The sequence below is a fragment of the Gekko japonicus genome, unplaced genomic scaffold (genome assembly GCF_001447785.1).
Source record: "Gekko japonicus isolate JY-2015 unplaced genomic scaffold, Gekko_japonicus_V1.1 scaffold1048, whole genome shotgun sequence".
Classification (NCBI taxonomy): Eukaryota; Metazoa; Chordata; class Lepidosauria; order Squamata; family Gekkonidae; genus Gekko; species Gekko japonicus.
Window position 1 is genome coordinate 111,493 of NW_015166454.1, and position 26,486 is coordinate 137,978.

The 26,486-nt window shown below is 41.2% G+C and overlaps 1 protein-coding gene across 1 annotated transcript in view; it reads right to left on the reverse strand.

Moving 5' to 3' along the window:
- KIAA1109 (KIAA1109 ortholog) overlaps window positions 1-26,486 on the reverse strand; it is a 217,015-nt gene that overhangs the window by 89,667 nt on the left and 100,862 nt on the right. Inside the window, 16 exon segments of the mRNA XM_015412031.1 lie at window positions 2,996-3,031; window positions 4,775-4,868; window positions 5,411-5,656; window positions 6,288-6,994; window positions 8,677-8,852; window positions 10,380-10,555; window positions 11,376-11,534; window positions 12,377-12,596; window positions 13,011-13,159; window positions 15,540-15,780; window positions 16,938-17,090; window positions 22,360-22,510; window positions 23,505-23,656; window positions 23,945-24,156; window positions 24,247-24,444; window positions 25,069-25,271. Coding sequence (XP_015267517.1) covers window positions 2,996-3,031; window positions 4,775-4,868; window positions 5,411-5,656; window positions 6,288-6,994; window positions 8,677-8,852; window positions 10,380-10,555; window positions 11,376-11,534; window positions 12,377-12,596; window positions 13,011-13,159; window positions 15,540-15,780; window positions 16,938-17,090; window positions 22,360-22,510; window positions 23,505-23,656; window positions 23,945-24,156; window positions 24,247-24,444; window positions 25,069-25,271 — 3,273 coding nt within the window.

Consider the following 26,486-nt stretch of genomic DNA (forward strand, 5'->3'; position numbering starts at 1 on the left):
CAGTAATGGCTATGAGTTCTTTCAAATTCCAGTCCCCTCCACTGTGGAACTCCCTCCTTCCCGGAAACTTGCCAAAGGCTATTCATAAGCCTCTTCCAGAAATAATGTAAAATGTGTTGATTTTAGTTGGCTTTTAGTAGCCAATGACAGGTTTAAAAAAAAATAAATCAAATTCCACCCTAATATATGTCAAATGGGTAGGATCCAGCAGAATCTACAGCAGAAAGAACACAGTTGTCTGCTGCACCCCTTTCCTCCAGAAGTCCCTTCAGTTCCCAGGAAAGCTGATTCCTGGGGTTGCAGGACTAATGTGGCCTAATGGGTGAGGAGGGTAAGGGGGTTGCAGCAGGGAAGGGGATGAAATCATCTGTCCCCTCTCTTCTTTCAATAGAGGTGCACTTGCAGAAGAGGGGGGCAATTTCACCACTTCTCCCTCCTTACTGCAGCCTTCCCCAAACCCAGGTGTCTGTCAGTTCATGAAGGTTCTGTGACCCCAAGAAAAACTTTTCCAGGATTGGGACGGGGCGGGGGGGGGGAGAATATGGCAAGAACCTGCGTCTACCAGTGCCTCCCACTGAAAGATCTATTGGAGTCAGTCCTAACACTGTTACCTATGCTACCTCTCTGGGAGTTTCCAGTCCACAATTTTAGCAAATAAATAAGTGATCACAGCCAGGTTTAAAAAATTTTTATATTCAGTCTTTCCTATCAAAATGTGTAACACTATAGCCTCAAGACTGCACTGTGTTATCTCCAGGGGTCATTTCCTGCAGGAGCGCACAGGAGTGGAGCTCCGGCAGTAAAGAAACCAGGGGGTGGGCACATGCAACAAGCCCCGCCCCTGATCCCAGCAACCCTGGGCCACAAGGAGCAAGAAGCAGCCAGGTAAGTTGCAGAGCCCCCCCCCCCAAGATAGCAATCCAAAATAGCCCAGTGGCACCTTAAGGCCAAGGTTTATTCAGATACAAGCTCTCCGTCCTCTGTGAGGGTAGATCTGCGTGTGTCCCCCCCCATAGCTAGCAATCCAAAACAGTCCAGTGGAGCCTGAGCAGTGGGTGTTGCCTTCTGACACCCTTCCGGTGATGTCCGGGGGGGGGGAATATGCAAATAAGTTATGCTAATGAGTTATGCTAATGAGCTCCTGCACCTCTTTTTCTACAAAATGACCCCTGGTTATCTCAGATAATTTCAGAGCATGCCAACTTGCTTTGTGACACTGGTTAATTGCCATGAGCAATTACACAAGGATCATTTCACAGACACTTTTTTTTAACTGCTAAATAATTCTAAATGTTGTTGCCCAGAACCTCTACACCCTGACCTGGATGGCCAGGCTAGCCCAAATCTTGTCATATCTTGAAAATTAAGCAGGGTCAGCCCTGGTTAGTTTTTTGATGGGAGACCACCAAGAAAGTCCAGGGTTGCTACACAGAGGCAGGCGATGGCAAACCGCCTCTGAACGTCTCATGCCTTGAAAACTCTACAGGGTTGCCACAAGTCAGCTGCGACTGGATGGCACTTTCCACCACTAGAAACTCCACAGATATGACAGCTAAAAGAAATAATCCCACAAAATTATGAATAGCTCTTTTATAAAAATAAAGCAAGACTCTCAAGCTCAGATTTGATTTTACACTTGAGAGTGAGTGTACCTAAACTTTCACAAAATATATGCCATTATGTAGCATAGAAATATTTTATCAAATATTGTGGAAGCAAATCCTTTTAAGTTTATAATATACAATGTGAAAAATCTAATAAATAATGAACTGCATCTGAAAACCTTCAGCAACCTGCTAAAAACCATTTGAATTATTCCCTGCAATTCCTCAAGCTAAAATAAACCCCATAGAAGATGTCCTGAACAGACCAAAAACCTGCTAAAACTAGGATGTGGGTGGTTTGGGCCTACCCTGGAAGTCCTGCCTAGCTAAAATGTGGATTTCCAATCTAGATTTCAGTTGGGGCAGAGTTTATTCTCAATCTTGTTTAGGATTGTGTTTGCAACATAAGAGACTTTAAAATACTATTTAATTCCCTCCTCCTCTTTTTAAAAATCTGTACCCTTCTTCTATGACAAAAACAATTTCAATAAATTCTATGATATTAGATGCTGTATGTGACCTGCCCCCCTCAGTCAACCAACACAAACTAGGATTTTGAAGAACCAGGTTTGAATTTATATTCCATCCTAGGAGCTCGCTGGATAATCTTCGGCCAGTTACTTACTCTCTCTCAGCCTAACTAACCTTACAGGGCTGCTTAGTAAGGCTAAAGCAGATCAAGGGGGAGTGACACTGTAAGCTGCTTTGGGTCTCCCCTGAGAATGTATGTATACATTTATATCACCCTGAGCCTTCGGGGAGGGCGGGATATAAATTCAAAGATAAACAAACAAACAAACACTGGCCCTATTTTGGATCACAGCAATATGGGATTCTGAGGCATATCCTGAGCTCCTTGAACTCTTGTTGCATATAGAGAGAGCCATTCCCAACATGTCAACAGTGAGCCAGCTTGTGTAACTTAGCAGAAATGCATGTAATTAAAACCAGCCTAACTGACTTGTGTGATCACCACAGTTTGCATTAGTTTATTTGTACAGTGCATGTATATTCCATTGTGAAAACCAAGTCAGCTTACATCGGGTTCCCAGCTGATCTCCCATCCAAGCACACAGGCACATACCCGCTTAGCTTAAGCAAGGCTGCTGTATCATGTGCCCACCATATCCTGGTCCATACTGAAAGTTATTAGCAACTGTAGAAAAGCAGCTCATCAGCAAAGCTACATTTATAAAACCCTCTAACAACTACCTTCTGTGCTGATGTTTCCAATCTAGGCTGATTAGTATGTCCTATCAACTATATTCTGTTTTTCCTGCACATTCACTGCAATTATGGAGCAGCTGGGTACATTTCAAGACAATAAAATGCATCCTAACTATACCACACACAGTGCTAATTGCAAGCCATTTAAACGTAATGCAACATACAGAAATTCTTCTTTGGCTGTGCTTCAATCCTCCAGTCTACAGGTGAAGATTGGAGATTGCGAAGAAACAAAAACAAAGCAAAATAAAGAATAAATAGTCATGCAGAAGAAATTAGTTAAGTATTTGTAACCCACAATTTGACCAATACACTAAAATATTAATATTTAGAAGTGATCTCTCACAGGCAAAGGAGCCCGTTTATTTCAATTAGGATACCATTTATGATTGCATAAAGGGATCTGTATACAGAGGCAGTTCCCTTTCTATTGAAGCAAATTACTATACATAGACAGAAGCAGCAAGTTCACACTTTTAAGGAAATTTTATATAATGCAGAAAACAGAAAAGTAGTTTCAGAAAAAAGGATCCAACAGTTAGCTGGTTTTTCATGGCATTTCAAATCTTTCAATTATGAATATTTTAATAACTAAGCATACTGAGGGTTAGCTTGGTAGTTCTGAAAAAAGTGAAAGTAAGCTCCTTTTTAAAACCAAGAATGCTCTGTATTGTCTTGCTATTCTAATTTAGAAGGATCAAATGGAAGAAAAAAATCCATGCACTTTCAACTCAGTTGTGCAAAACATTGGAAAAGTGGATCAGTTAAGCAAAGCTGTCAAAGTGGTATTCATGCACAAAAGGTGAAAACATCTGTATTAACATCAGATGTTAATTGTAAACAATGAAGTAATTAGTATTATGCAGCACCGCAGTCTCTGAAAAGACATGTTTGCATATGAGGCACACAGCATAAGAAGTCAACTGCTGTTTTAAGAATTTCCATAGCTGGTCCAGTGGCTCTAGCACAATTTGGATGGATCCTGCCAGTCTGCTCCACTGGCACTGGTGCACTGCTCCAGCATTTGAACTTTTTGCTAATGCAAAAGCCTCCTCTCCAGGTAGAAGAATCTGTTACATCACCAGAAGGCACCTTACATAGAAACAACAAGACAGCAGAACAGACTGACAAGGTTCAACCCACTATTAACATTCTTGTTGTAATAAAGCTGCACAGCTCATGAAATTCCCGATCACAAAAATCAGACAGAAATTTGTCCACTATCCCATAACCTGATACTAGCAATTCAGCTATAAAACTAAAATAATTAATTTCAGGTTGAAAGGAAAGGGAAGAGAAAACAAGAGGCGTACTTAGGATAAAATTACAGTGAATAGAAGATGGGCAAAGGACAAAATGCTTAGGGGTTGTCAAAACCTGCCCTGGCTAGCATCTCTCAGATCCATTCATGCTCATGTTGAGCCAGAATTCCTCCATAGCTGAGTGGGTTCTGCCTCTCTAGTTTCTGAATTTGTGCACAGCTCCCTCACTGATTGGGTCTAAGTGGCCAACCCTTAATCCGGTATTCCCAGCAACTGAGCAAAAGTGCTAGGTAAACTGTAAAACAAAACGGACATTATTATTAATCTTTTAGATTTAAGATGGCTTCAATGATCATTCTAAATACAGATGTGAATAGATATTCTATGAGATTCCAGCCACTTCACACTATGAAGCAGCTGTTCATTAATACTATTTGTCCCTGAATATCATTTGTGGGTGCAGTTAAGTACCCAAAAGGAAGACAGAGGGACTCATGAAAGACAGTTCTTTGTTAGTGACTTTTCTCTCTTAGTTTTCTTCCACATTGTAGAAATTTAGTTAAATTCAATGCCTAAGAAAGCAGTATTGCTCTTCATGTTATTTTGTTTGGGAATAATGGATGCTTCCCAACTGGTTAGAGAATCCTTATAAACGTCTTCTTTTTTTTACTTTGCACTTACTGAATGTTTGGTGTGATCCCTTCCAGCAGAACAATATTAACACCACCTATGTGAGCGGTAGCACTCGTCTCAGTCATCTTTTGATGAAGTATATCTTTAAATTTAAAAAAAGGTTAAACCTGTGTGAAATTTTATATTGCTTGCATTCATTTTGATAAGAACATAGGCAAAGTACAAAAGAGCAATTATTTTCAATTGTTAAAATGCATTTACAAGAACAGAATAAACAACTGAGATGTAATTTTAATACAAAATTTTGGAGTTACTTAAATATATCATTTGGGAGAAAATACAATATTATGCCTCTATTTATTCCACTGTATGGTAACAATTTTCTCCATGTATTTTCTTCATGCATTTCAGTAAATAATATACATTGCCAGAAAAGGGGCTTTCCAGATTATATGACATAATGACATATTTATTAAACCACAACAAACATATAGAAGAAGAGATTGGATTTATACCCCGTGCTTCACTTGGAGTCTCAGAGCGGCTTACAAACTCCTTTCCCTTCCCCTCCCCACAACAGACACCCTAGATGTAATTTTAACCTAGATGTAATTTTACTTTACTTTACTTAATTTTATAATGACCACAGATCAGCAATAATGTATTTTCAGAGAATCAATCTACCTTTCATTTTTTCTTTGAGTGTAAAACTCCCATGGATTCTCTTCAGCTCAGCTTCCATTGTTAGCCCACCAATATCTGCTTCAAGATGCGTGCGGTTCACCATGCCTATTCCAAAAACTATCAGGGTCACATGCTGAGGTTCAGATGTGACTAAACTGCGCTTCCTCTGTGTTCTGCTTAAGCTGCTGTTATCCTGTTCATTCTCAAATATAACTCTGCATACAGGTTCAGTAGGACTCCGAACACCTACAGAAAACAGATACCAGTAAAGCAAAAGTACAAGAACAGAAAAAACTGAATTCATAATTAACCTTTTTTTAATAAGTTCAATGCACATGGAATTCAGTGCACATGGGTAAGAAGTTTCATAGAATGCTTTAATAAATACAGGAACCACAATGGCTTAGATCTGCTGGAGATTTCCAGAGACAGAAAGGATCAACAAAACAGGACTTCCCTACCTCTCCCCTCTTACAGAAGCCCAAAATACCCTCTTCTCAAATGCTACTCTTGGGAGAAAGGGGACCCCCCCCCTCAAAGAACAGCAAGAGGGCAGATTGGAGGCTGCAGTGGAAGGAGAGAAATTTGCAAAAAATCCCTCCCTGTTCTGTCTGTGGAAATCCTCTGTGATTAACATGAATCAAATATAAAGTTGTCCCTAATGCAAAAATAAATAACATTAAGAGACTGCAAAATAAAAACAATTTTTTTATATTTACACTTTGACAAACTCTGACTTAGTATCATAGATCACAACTCTGCTAAATCAAATAATAAATGGCAGGCAAGGAGTATTGAGTGGCAATTACTGCTGTATGTCTGAATCCTGATTCTAGTGATTTTCTAAGTACTGCCGACTCTCCAAAAGCTCTCTTACCTGTTGGGCAAAATGTTTCAGAAGATTTTTCTAAAATCCCTGTTGGATCCAAAATAAGAGAATAAAAGTTTAACAGTTTATACATATTTTGCCAGCATTCTGCTGAAGGCTCACTCTGTTCCGATACAGTAATCGAATCAGAGTCGTCCATATGAATGGTCACATGATCAACAACATCCTTTGAACCTTTCCTGGATACTTTAGAAGTTCTTCTTTCTGACCTCCCAAGGGAGTTCTTGTTTCGAGATTCTTTTTTATTGTTCTCATTATTTGGACGTTTGTTTTTTGCATTGTTTACTCTGTTGCAACCATTGAGGCTCCCTCGAGAGCTGCGACTGAAGTCAGAAGAACGGAAGTCTCTGTGCTTGCGGGTTTTAAAGGTCGGCGTTGGAGAAGCGGAACCAGCCGTGTACCTGCTGAGCTTGATGTCTGTCTGTGTAGCTTTTATATCATCTATCATGGTGCTGAACTGGTGAATGAGACGCACCAGTGCCATATCTACATGCTGGCTTATAGACTGGCAAGAGATTGTAAAATTGCAGTGAAAAGTGCTATAATGACGTTTGTTGAAGTCATGAAAGGCAAGGGCGCTGGTGGGGTTCTGAGGTGTGCAAACTGATTTCTCCATTATAACAGCACTCAGGCTGAACGTTTCCAACATTAATGCAGGTTTAAATTCAAGGGGAGGGAGATTAACTGCTCCTTGCCTAAGAAAGAAAAATAAAGTTTTAAAATTAGATTCTTTAATTGTTATGCAGCACTTAAATATCACTCTCTTTTCGAAGGCTAATTCTTCCTTGGACAGCTTGCCCGTTTACAGTGCTATGCAATGTCCTATATTAACACTACAATCAGATAAGCACTGTAAAGTTCCATGAATTACAATTTTTGTCATCTAGTGCTGCAAACTAAGGACCAATTCCCATGAGTGAACAGAGAGAAAAATTGAGTGTTTCCTCATTAATAATTGGTTACTGTTAATAGTTGGTGCTGCTTCACCACTCTTCCAGCTTTAATATGCAATCACAAAAGTTTCTAACAGTACATTGCCAGAGGGGGAAAACACCCACATACTCTCAAGAAGGGACCTTAATGCAGAACTATCTAACAGCAATTAAAATTATATTCTATGGCAAGTACTATAAAAGCCTACCACTCCAACTTCAACACCAACCAGTTTCTTGTACTCCCAGTCCAAAATTTTCTTCTATGTCTGAATTACATCTGACTTTTCAGGAAGACACAAAGAAATAAACAAGGTCAACTATTCCAAAACATAAGAACATAAGAACATAAGAGACGCCAATGTTGGATCAGGCCAAAGGCCCATCCAGTCCAACACTCTGTGTCACACAGTGGCCAGAAATACCAGTGCCATCAGGAGGTCCAGCAGTGGGGCCAGGACATTAGAAGCCCTCCCACTGTTGACCCCCCCCCAAGCACCAAGAAGACAGAGCATCACTTGCCCCAGAGCCCCTAGCTATACCTTGTGGCTAATAGCCACTGATGGACCTCTGCTCCATATGCTTATCTAATTCCCTTTTGAAGCCATCCATGCTTGTAGCACCCACCACTTCCTGTGGCAGTGAATTCCAAGTGTTAATCACTCTTTGGGTGAAGAAGTACTTCCTTTTATCCATTCTAACCCGACCGCTCTGCAGTTTCATGGAGTGCCCACGAGTTCTTGTATTGTGAGAAAGGGAGAAAAGTACCTCTTTCTCTACCTGCTCTTTCCCATGCATAATCTTATAAACCTCGATCATGTCACCCCTCAGTCGTCTTTTCTCCAAGCTAAAGAGCCCTAAGCGCTTTAACCTTTCCTCATAGGGAAAGTGTTCCAACCCTTTTATCATTCGAGTTGCCCTTTTCTGCACTTTTTCCAAAGCTATAATATCCTTTTTAAGGTGTGGTGACCAGAACTGCACACAGTATTCCAAATGAGGTCTCACCATTGATTTATATAGGGGCATTATTATATTGGCTGATCTGTTTTCAATACCCTTCCTAATAATCCCCAGCATAGCATTGGCCTTCTTTATTGCAGTCACACACTGTCTCGACATTTTCAGTGAGTTATCCACTACAACTCCAAGATCTCTCTCTTGCTCAGTCTCTGCCAGTTCAGACCCCATCAATGTGTATTTATATTTAGGATTTTTGGCTCCAATGTGCATCACCTTGCACTTGGCCACATTGAACCCCATTTGCCATGTTGACGCCCACTCGCCCATCCTTGACAGATCCCCTTGGAGTGCCTCACAATCCTCACTGGTTTTCACCACCCTGAACAACTTTGTATCATCCGCAAATTTAGCCACTTCACTGCTTACTCCCATCTCCAAATAAACAAATAAAAAGCATGCGTATTCTTAAGATTTGAGCATCATACCTTCGTGCTCTTTTGCTTCTTCTATCCTTCGCTGTATCTGAATCCACAATGTCTGCTCTAAGGCAATCCAGAGTCCCTGAGAAGGAAAGATGCTCTCCAAAGTACATCCGATAGCAGAGTGGCACTGCATCCTGAGACTGTATTCCTATGTGACTCAGAAGAGGTTTAAAAACAACCTATTAAAAATGACAGAGAATTATAAAATTATTTTGACATCTCCAAAAACATAACTACAATCTTGAAGTTGCTTCTAGTATTTCCTGCCATGTTGGTCTGCAGTAGAAAAGCAAGATTCAAGTCCAGTTGCACCCTAAAGACCAACAAAATTTGCAACAAAAACTGAGAAATTAGTTTGCATGGAAGCATAGTTTCACAACTACAAACTTCATTTTCAGTTGAAAATGAAATTGACTAAGGTTTCCTTGGCTACTGAAAGCCTTAGTCATGTTCTTCTCAAGAGTTGTACTCCTGAAGAATCTAGTATCATGATTACTCTGCCAATGTAGTGAAAATTAAACCAATGACTTAGAGAGTGTTTTGTGGTTTGTTGGTTTTTTTGCCAGAGTGGCTGGCATACTTTCCTCAGTCCACTAGACCGTCATTCTTTTAGTCGAAGACCAAACACTCTCCTAGGCTCAGGAGTGACTCTTAACAACTGCATGCATACAACTGTGCATGCATACAACTGTATGCATACAGCAGAGCTGGAATTGCTCTGCAATTAAAGCAAACCAGTCCACTGGGACACAGTAAAAAGGATAGACACCTGACCATTGTGTCAAAACACAATAGTAAAGCCAGATCCCAGGTGGTGCAGAATGACATGGTGGATGCAGTTGCCTCAGAAACCCTCTCTCTGAGCCATACTGCCTTGTGTCTTACAGTGCTTCACTACATTGTGTAGCTGCAACTTGTCCCCTCTTTGATAGGCTTGGGACATCATAGCACAGAGCATCCTTAGCAGTGCTCAGACTCAAGGAAACAGCACAGCTTTCAAAGGCCTTTCAAGATTCACACACACATGTGAAGCTGTCCTTGAAAAGAGCTTGGAAATGTCAGCAAGTACACAATGCAGCAGTGTGTCACCCACTGGTTCATACCGTTAACACACTGTATGGCCTGGCCCAGCATCTCTCAAGAAAGTATTTTACTGGCTTGTATATTAAATTCATCTCTTCATGTCTTATGTATAGTTAAGGACTTTTCCTTATTATTGTATCTGTTATTTTTTTTTAAAAAAATGTATAATTATTTTAATTGTGTCACCTGCCTTGAGGGTGTTTTTTTGGTGGAAAGGCAGAATGTAAATGTAATTAAATGCAAAAAAAAATCTTCGTTCGTTAAAGAGAAGCTAGTGAGGAAGAATGATACAAAGCATAAAGAATACATGCTTCACTTGAAAAATCAGAAAATCAAATACTGGAACTTCAATAAGTTTACATAATTACATGGAAAAGAGCAAGAGTCCAGTAGCACCTTAAAGACTTACAAAATTTGTGGTAGGGTATGAGCTTTCGTGATTCACTGCTCACTTTTTCAGTTCTGACTCTGCAGACTCTTACTCTTTTCTACTGTTACAGACAGACTAACACAGCTACCCATCTTCATCTATAATTACATAGGAAAACCAAATACAGACTTCACATTTCATTTGCTGTGAAAAGACTTGTCTCCTTCAGTTTTAAAGACATTCAAACACTCACCTGGGCATCAGCAAGCTGAACAGCAGGAAATCCCCGGTTACCTTCCTCTATACCAGCGATATCATCCTGACTGGTACTGTGTTGTGAATGTGTTCCATCCAATGTGTTCTGATCACTGGAAAGTACTGTATTGAAGTCAGATGCTGAAGGTATAGTAGGAAGATTTGGGGCTACACCTGCAAAACAATACCATGTCTGTCTTAATTCCTTTGATTCACACCTAGTTCTGAACAATGCAGTCTTATTCAGTTTATACAGATAAACAAAGAACTAAACTGAAGTGTAAGGAGAAAGATATTTTGCACTATCTTGTCAGTTTAAGTTCGTACTACCCACATATAGAAGAAATTACAAGGGTATGAACATTATCAACTGTGACCTAGTCTTCATGGGTACAGATCAGGTGAAATAATTTGAAATAACTTTTCATGTTGTGGAGTTCACTCCATCTCTCTTTCAAAGAACAGAATGTTCAGGTACTACTGGGGTCCTTGATTGCTTAGCAAAAATAAAAATCATGACCTGTTCCCTAATTAGTGAAAACTAGAGGCCTTCAACCCCTAATTTTTTGGAGAAAGGCTGCAAATGCGAACATTGTGGAGTGTTCCTCTCCTGGAAGACATCAGCTGCCTCATGGCTTTAAATCAGGGTCTGGCACAGACTTTACTTGTGGCCTTCATTGAATTCTAGGCAGCAATATAATCCAGGCATTTAGGCTATCAGCTGTCATAACTAAACAGGCCATGCACTCCCAAATGCCAGTTGATGGAGAATAATTTTTTATGGTCTTTGTGGGTACTGAAATTTACTGGCTAGAAGCAACATGCTGAACTGGCTAGATCTTTGGTCTCATTCAGGAAGACTCTCCTTATGTTTCTAATTCAAGTGATTTGAAGACATCATTCCTTTTTTGACGTTTTTCTGATTCATTCAGAAACCTCAGGAGTAGCTTATTTGAAAAAAACACACAATAATATTAAAGCTTCTGGTTAATACCTGTTGGAAGACTATTGTGTCCAGATTTGGTGACAGGAGATTCTTGCACCACACTGCCTCTGTTGCCCACAGCATTTGACATCCAGTTGTAAAAGCTCACCGATGATGGCTCAGTTAATAAAGGATGCTCTGACAACATCTCAGAGGGCATTGTATTCACTAAGTAGGCACCAAATACAACCAAATTAATTTATCGCTGTATATCCCATAAAACTGGCATTCAAGTTATATAGGGAGGAAAAACTTTCTCAGTTTCTGACCACAAGAACATATTCTAAGGAAGCAGAGAAAGTCAACTGCAGAGCTAATACTAAATCAATAAAACATGAATACAAAAACAGGATATTTAACAGGCCCCACCATCTGGCCATATCTTTAACTAAATGAATAACCCTCCATTACTGTGTCCCTGGCTCTGCAGATACTAGTGCATAGACCGCTGTCCTCAAAAGTTCACTGTTATTTGCTGCATGTTTTCATTTTGCAACAATATTGGCACTCAACATTTCCACTACTGAACATAAGTAGGTGACAACTGAAAAAGTACTTTAACTTAGATTGTAATAATGACACCAGATATATACAGTGGCAAAATAGGACAACTTTTACTGTAGTTTGTGGACTGGCATCTACTACATTCTTCATGCAAACTTATTGTAAATAATTTTGTACTGAAATACTGAAGTTGGGTATGACAATGAATTTTGAAAGTCTGGTGCTGGCTAAGCTGCCTGCTTTAGAGTTTTCACATGTTTATAGTTTTACTGTATCTTGCCTTCAATATTTGGAATTAACATTGCAAATTTGACACTAAAGACTCCCTATTAAGCAGGAAAAATAAACTTCTAGTGGGTTCTCTTGCAGTATAGGCTTGCCAACAATTGTCAAAACACAGGACTGCAATCTTTGGACTGGCAGTAATAAAAACTCTCAACAGCCATCTTTGATTACACTTTGGTCTAACTACCAAAAATGGAAGCACTTTACAATGTACTTTGTACCTGTTCTTGTTAAAGAACTACTTTTAGGGGCTGTTGCATTTCTTTGAGGAGTTCCTTCCAAGAGATTGTGTAGGCTAGGAAAACTTCCTGTCAGGTAGCTGAGCAGACTTTCTTTCCTTGGACTTTCTTTGATAAGCACTCCAGAACGTCCAACATGCACTGGTGAGTCTGTAGCTGTATCTCCACTAGTGTAGCTCAGGGAGTGATATGGATGGATACCCTGAAAACACAGAGATCACATTAAAAATCCAAAAGCCAAATCCTACCCATGGAAAAGTTAACAGAAACCTAAAAGACTGGTTTCTTTACATAGTAACATAGATTTGGAGTTAGATTACTAGAGCTGTACTTACCAAGAAACTAATCAGGGAACATAATCATCAAACTTCAACACTGATTACTTATCTGTTTTTCTTCCACAAATGCTATACCCATAACACAAAGGCAGCAAACTACTCAATACCAGTCCTGGGAGAGCTTCAGCGCCCTGTTTGTTTGGCCCTCCAGGTTGGCTGCTGTGTCAAACAGGATACTGGACTAGATGGACCACTGGTCTGATCCAGCTGGGCTCTACTTATGTATTCATCTATCCATCTTTCACCCTTTCCTCACTTTCAGAATAAAACATCTTTACCTTTATTTTAAGCGCAGAATCACTATGTGTATGAGTCTTTGATAGTTTTCTCATAATCTCAGCACCAGTCACTGGCCCAGAAGATCCTCCAGCAGGTGGGGGGCGGGTACCAGTCCCTTCCAAAAGCATTGTATGTTCACTGACAGTGGCTGAAACATGCAACAGTTTGTACAAATTAATTACAAGGAAATGTAGCCAAAGCCATTTGTTATTGAGAGCACTTATTACTGGGCTCGTCTGAAAGTGCTCATTTACATTTGGTACACAAATTGCAGGCATTGATATAATCTCAGTTTAAGACCTTAAACTTGGGCCAGTTGATATTTCTAGGAGTATAATGAGGAAGTTGTTCTTCCCGCCTACACTTTTTATGCCTGCTGGCCACAAGTGTAAACTAGCTTACAATTTGTGTGCTTTTTTCACAACTGCCTTTGTGTCGAGTTCTCTTTGCCGGTTTACATAACCAAAGTGAAGAACTTTACAGAGCAGCTTGATTAGAGTGCTTCCACCACACTGTATTTAAGATGAAACAAAATGCCAAGGACCTAAATAATTTATTGGGTCTTTTCCAATAAACACATTACTTTTTCAATGGTTTTGTGACAGACAAAGAAGTATTTCAACACAATTAAGCAATGGTTAGCCATGGAATTGTGTTCAGAACTACAATATTCTCCCTCTCATTGGGCTACATTACTTCAGAAAGAGCTGCCAGTACTGAATGATTATGTATTAGCTGCCACAGTACATGTTCAAGAGCAGAGCTGAAAATTCCTAAGTTTCTATTAATTTTTTTCAGTTGACTTTAACCCTAATAAGCAAGGATAGCCACAGTAGCAGATTGTCAGATATCACTACTGTAGAGTCCAGAACATGGCAAAAACCCCGTCACTTTGTGGACAAACTGAAAACATATTTTAAGATGGATTACATAAGGGGCAATGCAACAGAAGAAATGCACTTGTGTTTACAGACCAATCCTGCCAATCCTAATCACGTTTAAAACAGTTAAGTCCCAAACACTGTCCTTGCTGTCTGATTGGCTTCTGATTTAAATGAAACCTTCTTCCAAGTAAGTTTGCTTAGGACTGCAGGTTCAAATTGTTCAGCTAAGTAAACTTCTCTAAAGAAGTCCATCTTATCAGTAATATTCTGCTCAAGGCTAGAGGGTGGACTTCACCTTCAGGAATTGTACTACTTCTTTTTTTTTTAAACGATTTATTTATGTATTTTCCGTTACAAGCAAATACAAATAAAAAAAACATTGTATATATAACATTCTTTGGAGTGTACATTATGCATTTTTTCCAACCATTTATCTACCTTATTCCACCTTTTCTTAAAAGCATTATCATCTCTCCCTGAAGACAGGGGCCTCCCCTGTCAAGGCTGTAGCCAGCCCTCCTTACGAGGTGAGGCTGCAGAAGTTTCACTTCGGACAAACCAGTGCCTGATGGGGTGGCCACCCACTACACTCACCCTGGCTATGGCCCCGTTTTTTCTCATTCCATAGTAATCAAACTGTCTTTCAACACCAGCCCTGTCTTCTGCACAGATTAAAGGGTTTTTCTGGAGGTCCTCTGAGCACCAGTTTATGACTTCTTACAATTCAGAGGTGGTAATCGGTAGCAGGATACTTCAAAATGCATTCTGTGGCTATCGTGTGTAAGGTACACTTGGGCTTTTAGAGGTGTCGACTACCCTCTCATACCAGAGATGAAAGTCAAGCTACCATATGCCATATCTCAAAAGAGATCAGAAGATTGTTTACTGCCTGACACTGAATGTTTTGGCCTTAGCTGAGTACATGTGGGGAAGACAGACAGGCCCACAGAGGGATATTGCTAACTACTTCTTTAAGCTCTCTTCTATTTGAACAACTGTCAGTCTTGTTTCAAGAACTTACTGCATATCAGTAATTGGAGGGGGGGGGAATGACAGGTGTCTGCTGTACAAGAATCCTTCTAGGAGGACAGGGGGGTCCCCTCTACCTTGTGAAATTAGAGGACTCTCCTGTCTCCCACAAAGACAACACACTTTCAGAAGAGAAGATGAACCTCTATTGAGAACAGAAATTTATAATTAGCAAGTGTTTGCTTCTCATTTAATGAGTATTTTACACAGCAAGGAAAGTAAGCTGCTCACCAGCTAACTTCTACAGATTTTAAAATAGTCAGCAGTAGAGAAGAACAACACTGTCAGTGTGAAAAAATGTCAGAAACTCTCTGAAAATACATATAAGCTGGAATCTTGTGGAAAATCTCCACTGGTGGAAGGGATTTCTGTCAGTGCAGTGGGCTTCCTCACCTCCTCACTTTCTCTGCAACCCAAAGTGCACCCTGAAATGCTGTTCCAGGGAAACAGGAGCCACCAGGAAAAGCACAAGGACAGCATCAGAGCTTTGTCACCAGAGATTTCCCACCGCTAACTCAGAGAGAGATTCATAATAAATAACATCTAAGATAGATACAGGGTATTTATGGGCAGAAGAAGTTATTTTGAAAAGATGTCGCTGAAATACAAAGATACCTGCATCGAACTCAAACTCTGCTCCATCAGCACTTGTGTCACTCTGAAGACCACCTCCATTGTCTAAACCAAAGCCCTCCTCTTGCTGATTGGGTGCAGCTGACTGGAGTTTCATAGGCTGAGCTGGCCTATGTAAATTCACCCCTTTGAAGGCTGGTGTTACAACAATGAATTTCATCCACTGCCTAGCTAAGGCAATGAGACCTTTCTTTAAAGTTACAAGAGCAGGAAGGCCATCACTCTGTAAGACAAACACATGTCAAAGACATTCCTACAGTTTTGTTGCAAATCCAATTGTGTTATAATTTTATCCCCCCTCCCAAAAAAAAGCTTTGACAAAATACATGGAAAATGGGGAGGGGGGCAGGAAACAGTGAGGCCATCTTCATAGACATTCCTGAATTGTATGAATTTGTACATGTCTGATTTGCAAAAAACCACAGCCTTAAAAAAACACTAAAGTATTAAATTAAAAATTATGCAATAATTCAGAAATGCATTCAACAGAACAGGTTATACTACAGAAATAATTTTTAAAAATGAACACACTTTTACTCTTGGGTCAAGCCAATAATTAATAAATTTGTCACAGGCTTCACACTTCATGTTAATTTTAAATTATACCGTTGAATTAACACCTACCTTAAATATGAAAAAAGCATTTAAATCCTTATTCTACTTTTGAAAGCTATTGCATTATAAAAATATAGACATTATGATGAAGTAGTAGGCCTGCCACAAGAAACACTAACAGACATTTCTACAAATATTTATTTAAAATACCATACTAATGTGTGTGCATTAAGTGCTTTCAAGTTGCTTCCGACTTATGGTGACCCTACGAATTAATGATGTCCAAAATGTCCTATCATTGACAGCCTTGCTCAGGCCTTGCAAACGGAGGGCCCTCGTGGCTCCCTTGACTGAGCCTATCCATCTCATTCCATGTTGGCTCTTCCTTTTTTCATGATGCCTTCAACTTTTCCTAGCATTATCGTCTTTTCCATCTTGACCTGGATAGCCTAGGCTAGCCCAGTTTCATCAAATCTCAGAAGCTAAACAAGGTCAGCCCTGTTTAGTATTTGCATGGGAGACTACCAAGGAAATCTACAGTAGCTATGCAGAGGCACGCAATGGTAAACCACCTCTGAAAACCCCATGCAGTAGCCATTAGTTAGCTGTCACTTGATGGCAAAAAAATGGTCTTTTCCAATGAGTCTTGTCTTCTCATAATGTGAGAAGCCTCAGTTTCGTCCTTTTAGCTTCTAAGTAGAGTTCAGGCTTTATTTGATCTAGAACCCATTTATTTATCTTTTTGACAGTGCATAGTATATTAGTAGTTAACATAATATTACTCCAAAACATGTTACTCATTATTCGTATTAATTGCTAACTTACCATAGTTGCATCCTCAATGATGGAATAGTTTGCCTGGTGAAGATAGTGGTGCAGTATATTACACAGCAAACAGGAAGGATTTTCTTGTAGGTAGCGGGCTAATTTAGTAAGCCTATTGTACTTGCTTCTCAAAGGAAAGTGGACGCTTTTGTTCTGAACATGTAAAGAGATTCAAAGATTATCAATGCATGCCCCCCACCACACAAATCTATCATCAGGGTAATTCTGGCATAAATGAACGGGGGGGGGGGTTTCTCAGAGCCACGAATGTCCTTTTTACTCGTTCCCCCCTTTCCTTGGGCACAGTGAGACTGCTGTTTTTCTGACAAAGTTTTTAGAAATCACAGTATGTACCTTTCTACAAACAGGCTCATGAATGGTCATCTCAAACCATTTAGAAAACAGACTCCAATATACCATTTTTATAAATTGTCAGTTCAAATAGCTAGTTAGCTTAATAAATAAGTAAATGGGTTTGTTTGTTTGGAGTACTAACTTTATATAATCTTAGAAATCAAATAGTAGTTAGCCTGGAGAACCTGATATGAAAACAGAGTTGCCCTTACCTGTAACTGTTGTTCATCGATGTCTTCTGTTCAGACACACATTGGGACGGCACTTGTGCAGACCAGCCATGCACATTTTCTTTCTAGCTTTAAAAACTCTAAGATGGAGGTGACCTTCCCCTTTCGGAGCCGGCACACATGCGAGTTTTCCTGCAGAGTGCATCACGTGCTCCAGCAGCGGGCTGCCCCCTTGCCTCAGTTCCTGCTAAGCTACCATAAGCCCTCTTAGCCTTCTTGTCATAAAATAAGAAGAATTGTCTCTTATTCATTCTTCTAAAAAAAATGTTGAGAGCTCACAGTGGGGCAGGAGGGAGGGAATGTGTGTCTGCACAGAAGATGTTGATGAACAACAGTTACAGGTAAGGGCAACTCTGTTTTCATCTTCCGTCTTCCTGTGCAGCCCCACACTGGGAACATTAGTGAGGTGCTCACCTGAGAAGGCAGAGTGAGTCTCTCACTGGAAAAGGCCTTCCCAAAATCTGCTTCTTTTCTTGCCTGCAGGTCTAAGGTGTAATGTTTTACAAAGGCATTCTCCGATGACCAGGTGGCTGCTTTGCAGATGTCAAGGAGCAGGACCTTGCAGTTAAAAGCAGTCTGGTACACTCTGCTCAACTTGTCCGCTTCTGAATTCAGTGATCCCACTATATGGGTGGCTTCTGGGAATGGCTCAGATACTTAGAGCCACTTCCCATCCTGCAACTGCTTCCTGGCAGAGCCTCTGGGAACCCGTACCACCTGGCTTGTTAAGGTAGTACATTGTTGCAGTGCTGTCTGCTTGAATTAAAACCCTCTTTTCAAAGGGATATCTGTGAAGGAGGTAAGGGCAAATCTGACAGCATGTAGTTCAAGCACATAAATGTGAAGGAGGCCACCTGCCCTAAACAGAAAAACTTTGAGAATGCACCCCCCACCCTTGTTGGGAAGCATCAGTGGTCAAAGTAATTTGGGGAACCCAAAAGCCAAACTGGACTCCCGAAAACAGATTTTCATCCTGTAGCCACCAATGTAGGGATCTAACCACCACTCTAGGTATGCAGAAGTGACACCCAGGAGAAAGCCTGTTTGGGCTGTATTTCCTAACAAACCACAACTGTAGGTCTCACATATGCAGCCTTGCGAGTGGGACCACAGCCGTGATGGAAGCCATAAGACCCAATAATCACTGGATGGTTTCACTGACTGTCAGCATTTCTTACTGCAAGACGTGACCATCGCTTTAATGCTCCTGGCCCTGTCAGTGGGTGGCAAACTCTTGCCCAAAATAGCATCAAGAGTAGCCCCAATGAACTGGATCATTTCCGACAGTTTGAGACGGGCTTTCCCCCAATTTATCAACAGGCCCAACTTATTACAGTTACTAATGACCTTGTGAATTTAAGAGGTCCTGTCTGCGGGGGGGGGGGGGGGAAGAAGAGGAAGAGGGGGAGATTGGATTTATACCCCACCCTTCACTACCCAAAGGAGTCACAGAGCGGCTTACAATCCCTTTCCCATCCTATCCCCACAACAGACACCCTGTGAGGTAGGTGAGGCTGAGAGAGCTCTGAGAGAACTATCCTTGAGAGAACAGCTCTGAAAGAACTTATGACTGACTCAGGGTCACACCAGCAGCTGCAAGTGGAACAGTGGGGAATCAAACCCGGTTCTCCCAGATTAGATTCCGCGCTCCTAGAGCCAGTAATTGAGGCAGGGAAAAATAGTGCAATTTTGCATGCGTAGGAACACCACTACCACAGCCATATATTTAGTGAAAACTCTTGGCACAGTAGTCAAACCAAAAGAGAGGGAATTGTACTGAAACACCCAGAAACTGTGTCTGAAGCACAAGAATCTCCTGTGGGACTGATAAATTGAAATATGGAAGTAAGCATCGTTTAGATGTGCAAACCACATCTCCAGAGAGAGAAATGTAATAATAGAAGTCAGAGAAACCAGTCTGAACTTTGAAAAGTTTAAAAACTTATTTAATCGTCTAAGGTCTAAAATAGGCCTGCATCCCCAATCTTTCTTATCAACTAAAGAGAAGTGGGAATGAAAACTCATGGAACACAGACCCCCCGGGTACCACCTTCTCTACTGCCCCTTTCCCAATAAGCTGCTGCAACTGAGTGGCTAGCTCACGGTAGGGGTTGTCAATGGTGGTGGAGGCCAGTCGGCAAGGAGGGTGAGTCTGAAATTCTAACCTGTAACCATTAACAATAATGGATAAAACCCAAGTATCTGAAGTAATAAAATTCCAGGCATCTTTAAACTGTGCCAGCCTGTCTTGAAAACTTTGCACTCCTCTACACATTGAGACTGTCAGTCAGAATTTTGCCTACTGTTGCCCATGATCCTTCTGAGGATTATGCTGGGCAGACCGGAGTCTCTGGGTGCCTCTGGATTTTGGGAAGCCAGGTGTCTGTAACGGGCATTGCTGGTAAGAATAAGGCTGTTACTGCATCTGCCTCTGCCTCCTGTAGAAGGGGGTAGTAAGTTCGTGCTGCCCCTATACAAACGGATGCCCTTGGGTCAAAACCAAAGGACACATGCTTAAAGATCTAGCGGTTTGCCAGTTCTTTTTCATGGTGGCTAAAAATTCATCGGTGAACTGTGCAAATAAAGCCAACCTTTCAAAGGGTAAGTCTTCAACCCTGACCAAGTCTCGATTGGGAGCATCAGCCACAAATGTCTTCGAAGTATGACAGCAGAGGCCATGGATCTAGCCGATATGTCAGCCAAATGCTTTCCAGCATTAATCTCTTGCTTGGACAATTTAATGGCCTCTGATTGGATTAGCTTTGCCAGGCTCTTAGCCTTATCTGGGAGTTGGTCTACATACTTAGGCTTTCCCAAAGGAAGAGTTGGTAATCTCCCATTATTATTTGGGAATCAGCAATTCAAAAATGTAATGCAGAAGATGAATAGAATTTTCTCCCCAAGAAATCAAATCTCTGGCTTTCTCTGTCGGTGGGAAACGCGTGCTAACCAGGCTGTCAGCTTGGTTGTATATCTTCTGTAATGACAGAAGTGGGAACTGGGTGGGTAGAAAGATACTCAGCCAATTCTGGTTTGACTCTGTAGAGATTCTTGATTTTATGAGGAGTAGCCTGGACAGAAGATGGACATTCTCAGATTGGAACTGTAAGATCTGACAAACCCTCAAAAACCAGGAATCCCACAGTGCTAGGGGGAGAGTAGAGTCGACTACGGATCTTGTCTTTTGGACAACCGCAGAGGTTGCAACATCAATTTCAAGTGCTTTTGCCAAACAAAGTATTTGCTCGCCACACAGGCAGAGATCCCCACTTGGGTTGGGTCGCTGACACTGTCATCTGGGGACAGCTCTGACGCACTCTCCAGGCTGTAGTGAGAAGCTACTGAAGCTTCTTCTATATCATGGTATGGTGAACGGAACGGGTACTCAGTAGAACAGTCTCCCATACATCCTCTCAGAGCATCTTCTACATTGCAGAGCTGGGGTTGGTGCTGTTCCCACTGGTGCAGATAGGAAGGGGACAGGCAGTAAGAGGGCTGTTGATGGGCTGCAGATTGCCATGATAGAGGGGGTCTCAGTTCAAGACAGGTAGGCTGCCCTGCGGGGATCATCCTCAGGTTCGGAGAAGGAGCCCATACAAGAAACCAGGTGGAGGGGATGGAGTACAAGGGAGGACTGGAACGGTCTCTATGTTGGGATTGGGACCTTTCAATTGCTCTGCCCGTTTTGAAACTTTAGTCATGGAACCAGGCTTATCTTTGTGCTTGGACTTCCTGTGCTTTTTTGCTAGAGTTTCAGAGTGCAGTCTAGCGTCTTTAGAAGGTTCCGGTGAAGAGGAATGTGGGCGTGCCCTTTCTGCCTCAGGGGCAACAGATGGAGGTCTCTTACGAAGCACTGAAGTTGTCCTTATGGTCAGAATCGTTGGAACAGACTGGCCTGAAGGAGGGTTGGAACACACTCCAATGGTCAGAGCCGGGGGTGGAACCGCGACCACTGAACCAAGATGAGGGGCTAGTTTAGCCGGGATCAAGGAGGACAGAGCCTTCTCCCATAGGGCTGCCTTAAGTCTCGAGGCAGGATCAGCCCACACCTTTGGCGTGAGGCACTGGTAGACAGGGCAAGCCCCCACATTATGGGCTTCATCTAGGCAAAAGAGGCAAAGATCATGCTCATCATTTTAGTGCCACTGTTTGACTATTTCTGAAAGAGTGCTTTGGTTGGCATTTTGGAGGGACCACAAGCATGTGAAGCAAAAATTTTCCAACTCGAAAAGAGAACAGAGGACAAAGAAGAAAAAACGGTTTCTGTAACAATCGACAACCTGATCAACATGAAGAAATTATCACAAAGCTCTGGAATGATGAAGAATGAACAGAGCAACTAGAAAGTGTCCTGTTCTCGTGGCAGCAAAGAGAACTGAGGGAAGGGGGCAGCATGTAACAAATTCAGTAGGAAAACCCATGCGTGCTCCAAAAGGAGTGGTTCACCCCCATCTTAGAGTTTTTAAAGCTGGAAAGAAAATGCCCACAGCTGGCCTGCACAAGTGTAGTCCCAATGTGTGTCTGCACAGAAGACGGAAGATGATCAACTGATTATCTGCATATGTTTTCGCAACAGTGGGACAGTCCCACACCATTAACTGAATGGATCTGTGGGATCCAACCCATATCAATCCTACCTGGTCACTGGGTACCTAAGGAAGGTATACATGGGGACTATCCTGCGTATTCCAAGCCTTAAGCTAGGTGAACTATGGACTATATACAGGACAGACAGTATTTAGAACTGCTAAATCAGAGAGATCTGAAAATGATATCTGGAAAATTAAGCAATTTTTAAAAGCCAAGCAATACCTATCATTGTTTAGGTATCCACCCACCTCTAACGCTTCAGTCATTATACAGCCCATGACAGCACAAACTCGTAGTGTTCCTTCTGTTTCCAATTTGTTTAAGGAGGATTTCACTTGATCAATAGGAACAAGCCAAGCACCAACAGCAGGAGTTGCAGTGCTTAGAAGGTTCAGTTGCCTGTTGGAAGACAAATCAGCTATGAATGCAGCAAGTATTCCTTTTAAGATGATTTACTGAAGTCCATCTGTTTTTACTGAACAAAAACCAGAATGGTTCATTTGATATTATTATGTAAATGTCAATGACCCTGCTAGTGTCAGTGTTACTCTTTCATTGGTACACATTAGGAATTCAATCCAAGGGTATTTAAGGATATTTAAGTTGCTTTGAGCACAGCTGTGCACAACAGAAGGCGCCAAAGGAAGAATGCTAGTGAGCCATACAAAATTTAAATATTAATGCCCTGGGATAACTATTAAGCAGAAACATGCTATGACCAAACTATCAGATACTATACTTTTCACTATATTGGACTGAAAGGTCTCAGCCCAGCAATCCAAGATATTCAAAAGCTATAGAACACTGGAGGCTCTCCAGCCTCACACAGTTCAGTAATGTACGCTCCACAGATAAATCTACATTATTAAAAATGTACAAAACATGCAACAGCAATCAATACCTTGTTCTTCTACTACCAACACAATCTTAAAATATACTTTCATTCCTTTCTAGAGATACTTCAGAAAAGCTATCTCATTAAAGACATAGAATATACTAAACAGAATTGTGTATTTTACATTTGGTGATCATCCACTAAAAGCAAAATATATAACTGAAGTCAACAGTGCAACAGACTCAGCTCAGATGTATATTATTTATTTACTTCACTTATACTTTCTCCTTCATGGGTACCCAAAGTAACTTACATCATTCTCCTCTCCTCCATTGTATGCTTACAACAACAACCCTGAGAGGTAGGTTAGGCTGAGTGTGTATGACTGGCCCAAGGTCACTCAGCAAGCTTCCATGGCAGAATGGGGATTCGAACATGGGTGTCTCCCAGATCCAAGTCTGACACTGACCACTACACCACACCAGCTCTCATAACAGGCAATTAACAGCATTTATCATTACTGTACATAAGAGGCAATTAATTACTTCAGCCAAATACCTTGAAAATACGTGGGCAGGAGAGCGCACATTTGTGGGAGCAGCAAAACTGAACCAAATTTCTTTGATTGTCAGCTTCATACTACTTGAATCGGGTGGGGGAGGTCTTAATGGATGGTCTTTTTTCAGATCATCTGATTCAACTCCTTCATCCTGTACCAAAAAGGATGAAGATATGAATGAACAGGACAAGAAAGTCACTACACCGATAGACAGAGAAAGGCAGACACCCCTATAAATAAGCACACTGATTCACCCACAAAGATAAAAGTCATTAACCTTTTAACAAAAAGTGGAAGGGCACATGGATTGCAAATTTTCCCAAGTAGGATACATTAATGTCAGCAACAACTGCAAAAGGAATTTAATTTAGCACATCAGAAAAGCCTGTTATGGTAGCTAAACAACTGGCCTTAAAAAACTTTTCAAAACATGTTTTACCTGCTCATCTGAAACAGAGTTTGCATGAACATCTGAAGCAGCACTTGTTTGATCACAAGGGAGGTTTTCCTCAGACACATCAGTATTGTAACCACTCCCAGTTGGAGAATCTGAAGAATTGTTGGATGCAAGCAGTCCCCCCCTATCTGTGGCTGTAGATTTACCCAGATTTCCAAATGCACTGTATAAAACAGCACCTGATTGTCGGCCCCCTGTAAGAATAAAAAGGTAGAAGGAAGATAGTTTGTTTGCTGGACTTATTATGTATGCAGTCAAAATAACTGATTGTGTTGCAGCTCCACCTTTTATTGTTAGGTTTTCAATTCCACATTCGAACATTATCCAGCCCCATTTCTCTTGACTGGGACCTATCCTTGTTACATCTGGAATTCCTTGGTGATCAGTTTCATCTACAAAGCTAAAGTCATCCAGCTCCTCCAAAGTGAAAAGAACTTTCGATTTTTCAAAAGGAATAGCTGTTATTGCACAAGTCCCAATATCTGCAGCAAAAAAACAAAACAAAACATGTTACTCGGCAGTTACTGAAAATGGAATTGTAATGCTATGTAATGCAGTAAAAATTTGCTTCTAATAGTGAGAGATCTGCCACATATCTGAGCAATATATACCAAAAAAGGTCAGACAGTATTTCAATGCCAAATCACCTACACATCAAATGGCAGGTAAGTGCTACCTTATGTGGCTTTAATTTTTCTGTAGCCTGATATTATAATCTTTCCTTCCAGGCCAATATTGATATGCACTGGCAAATATAACCATAAGCGCATGGCCTCCTTTGCTCTCCTCAATCCTATACTGTTCCACACTTAAAATCTTCTGCAGTTCAGCTCATCATGCTGATTGGGCAAAACTGGGAACTTGGGCACAGTTCCTATGAAAGATATATCTAAACTGTGCCCAGGTACTGAGCTCTGGGGAATTATGAAAAACTCCTGCACATAGAGCAAACTGATTATACTTTCACATTAGAAAATCCCAGACAGTTAAATCACAGCAGGTACCCTCCTCTGTAGAGCAGGTAGTATAACACATAGCCCAATTCTAGTATAGGACTAAAGGTTTCAGAAAGACCATTTCCAAATTGGGATTACAAAAAAGATTACCAGTTGCATCAAGGCCTCTGAGCTGCCCATGAATGCGGTGAATGTTAAGCTTAGCTCCAATTTCTTTTCCTTTCTCTGCTCCAGCATTGGATCTCAGGGAACCAGAAGACTGAGGCTGCATTTTACTAGTATGGACATACTTGTCGAAAGTTACAGAACCTCTCCCAGTTTCTGCACTGTTTGTAGACTCTTCGACCACACCTCTAAAAAAAAAGAAAAAACTGTAAGACATATACACACACTGATTTTGTGCATAATGGTGAGGACAGGACAGCAGACGTACTCATTCCGTCAGCCAGTGTTTCCCATCAAGTCTCCAATGGGGCTCCAAACACTTAATCTATACCAGAGTTGGGATGGTAAAAGGAGAGCTGAGAGGATAGCAACTTTCCAACCGCCCATGTCCAGGCCTGCCTGCACAGCTGAGGAAGTGCCTCAATGAGCGCACCGAGTGCATTTAGTCACTGGTCACACTTGGAGCAGTACATGGGGGAGGGGGAGCTATTACATCAGCTACTGCAGATTTCTTCAAAGGTGGAGGCACCTTGAAACGATAAATGAATTGGAATGTCAGCTATACTGCTTCTTTCATTTCGGTTATATGACATGTGAGCTGAAAAACTCTGCTGTATTTTTTCTTTCCCTTAAGACTTGTAAAAGCTGCTAGTCATCTTCTTTCCTTCAAATAGCAAGTGACTGCAAAATGGACTTTTGACATTCACAAAGGAAGCTAACATATGTGGATTATATTACTAGTATTTACAAGGTGAAGCAGTCTCTTTGGATGTATCGATCCACTTTAATGTATGATACGATTCTCTGGACTTTTCATGAAGTCGTATTCCAAAAATAGAATTCTACTAAGAACTGTTTATAAAGTGCTCAGCAAACCATCCATAATGGTGGGGACAGGACAGCAGACGTACTCACTCCGTCAGCCAGTGTTTCCCATCAAGTCTCCAATGGGGCTCCAAACACTTAATCTATACCAGAGTTGGGATGGTAAAAGGAGAGCTGAGAGGATAGCAACTTTCCAACCGCCCATGTCCAGGCCTGCCTGCACAGCTGAGGAAGTGCCTCAATGAGCGCACCGAGTGCATTTAGTCACTGGTCACACTTGGAGCAGTACATGGGGGAGGGGGAGCTATTACATCAGCTACTGCAGATTTCTTCAAAGGTGGAGGCACCTTGAAATGATAAATGAATTGGAATGTCAGCTATACTGCTTCTTTCATTTCGGTTATATGACATGTGAGCTGAAAAACTCTGCTGTATTTTTTCTTTCCCTTAAGACTTATAAAAGCTGCTAGTCATCTTCTTTCCTTCAAATAGCAAGTGACTGCAAAATGGACTTTTGACATTCACAAAGGAAGCTTACATATGTGGATTATATTACTAGTATTCACATGGTGAAGCAG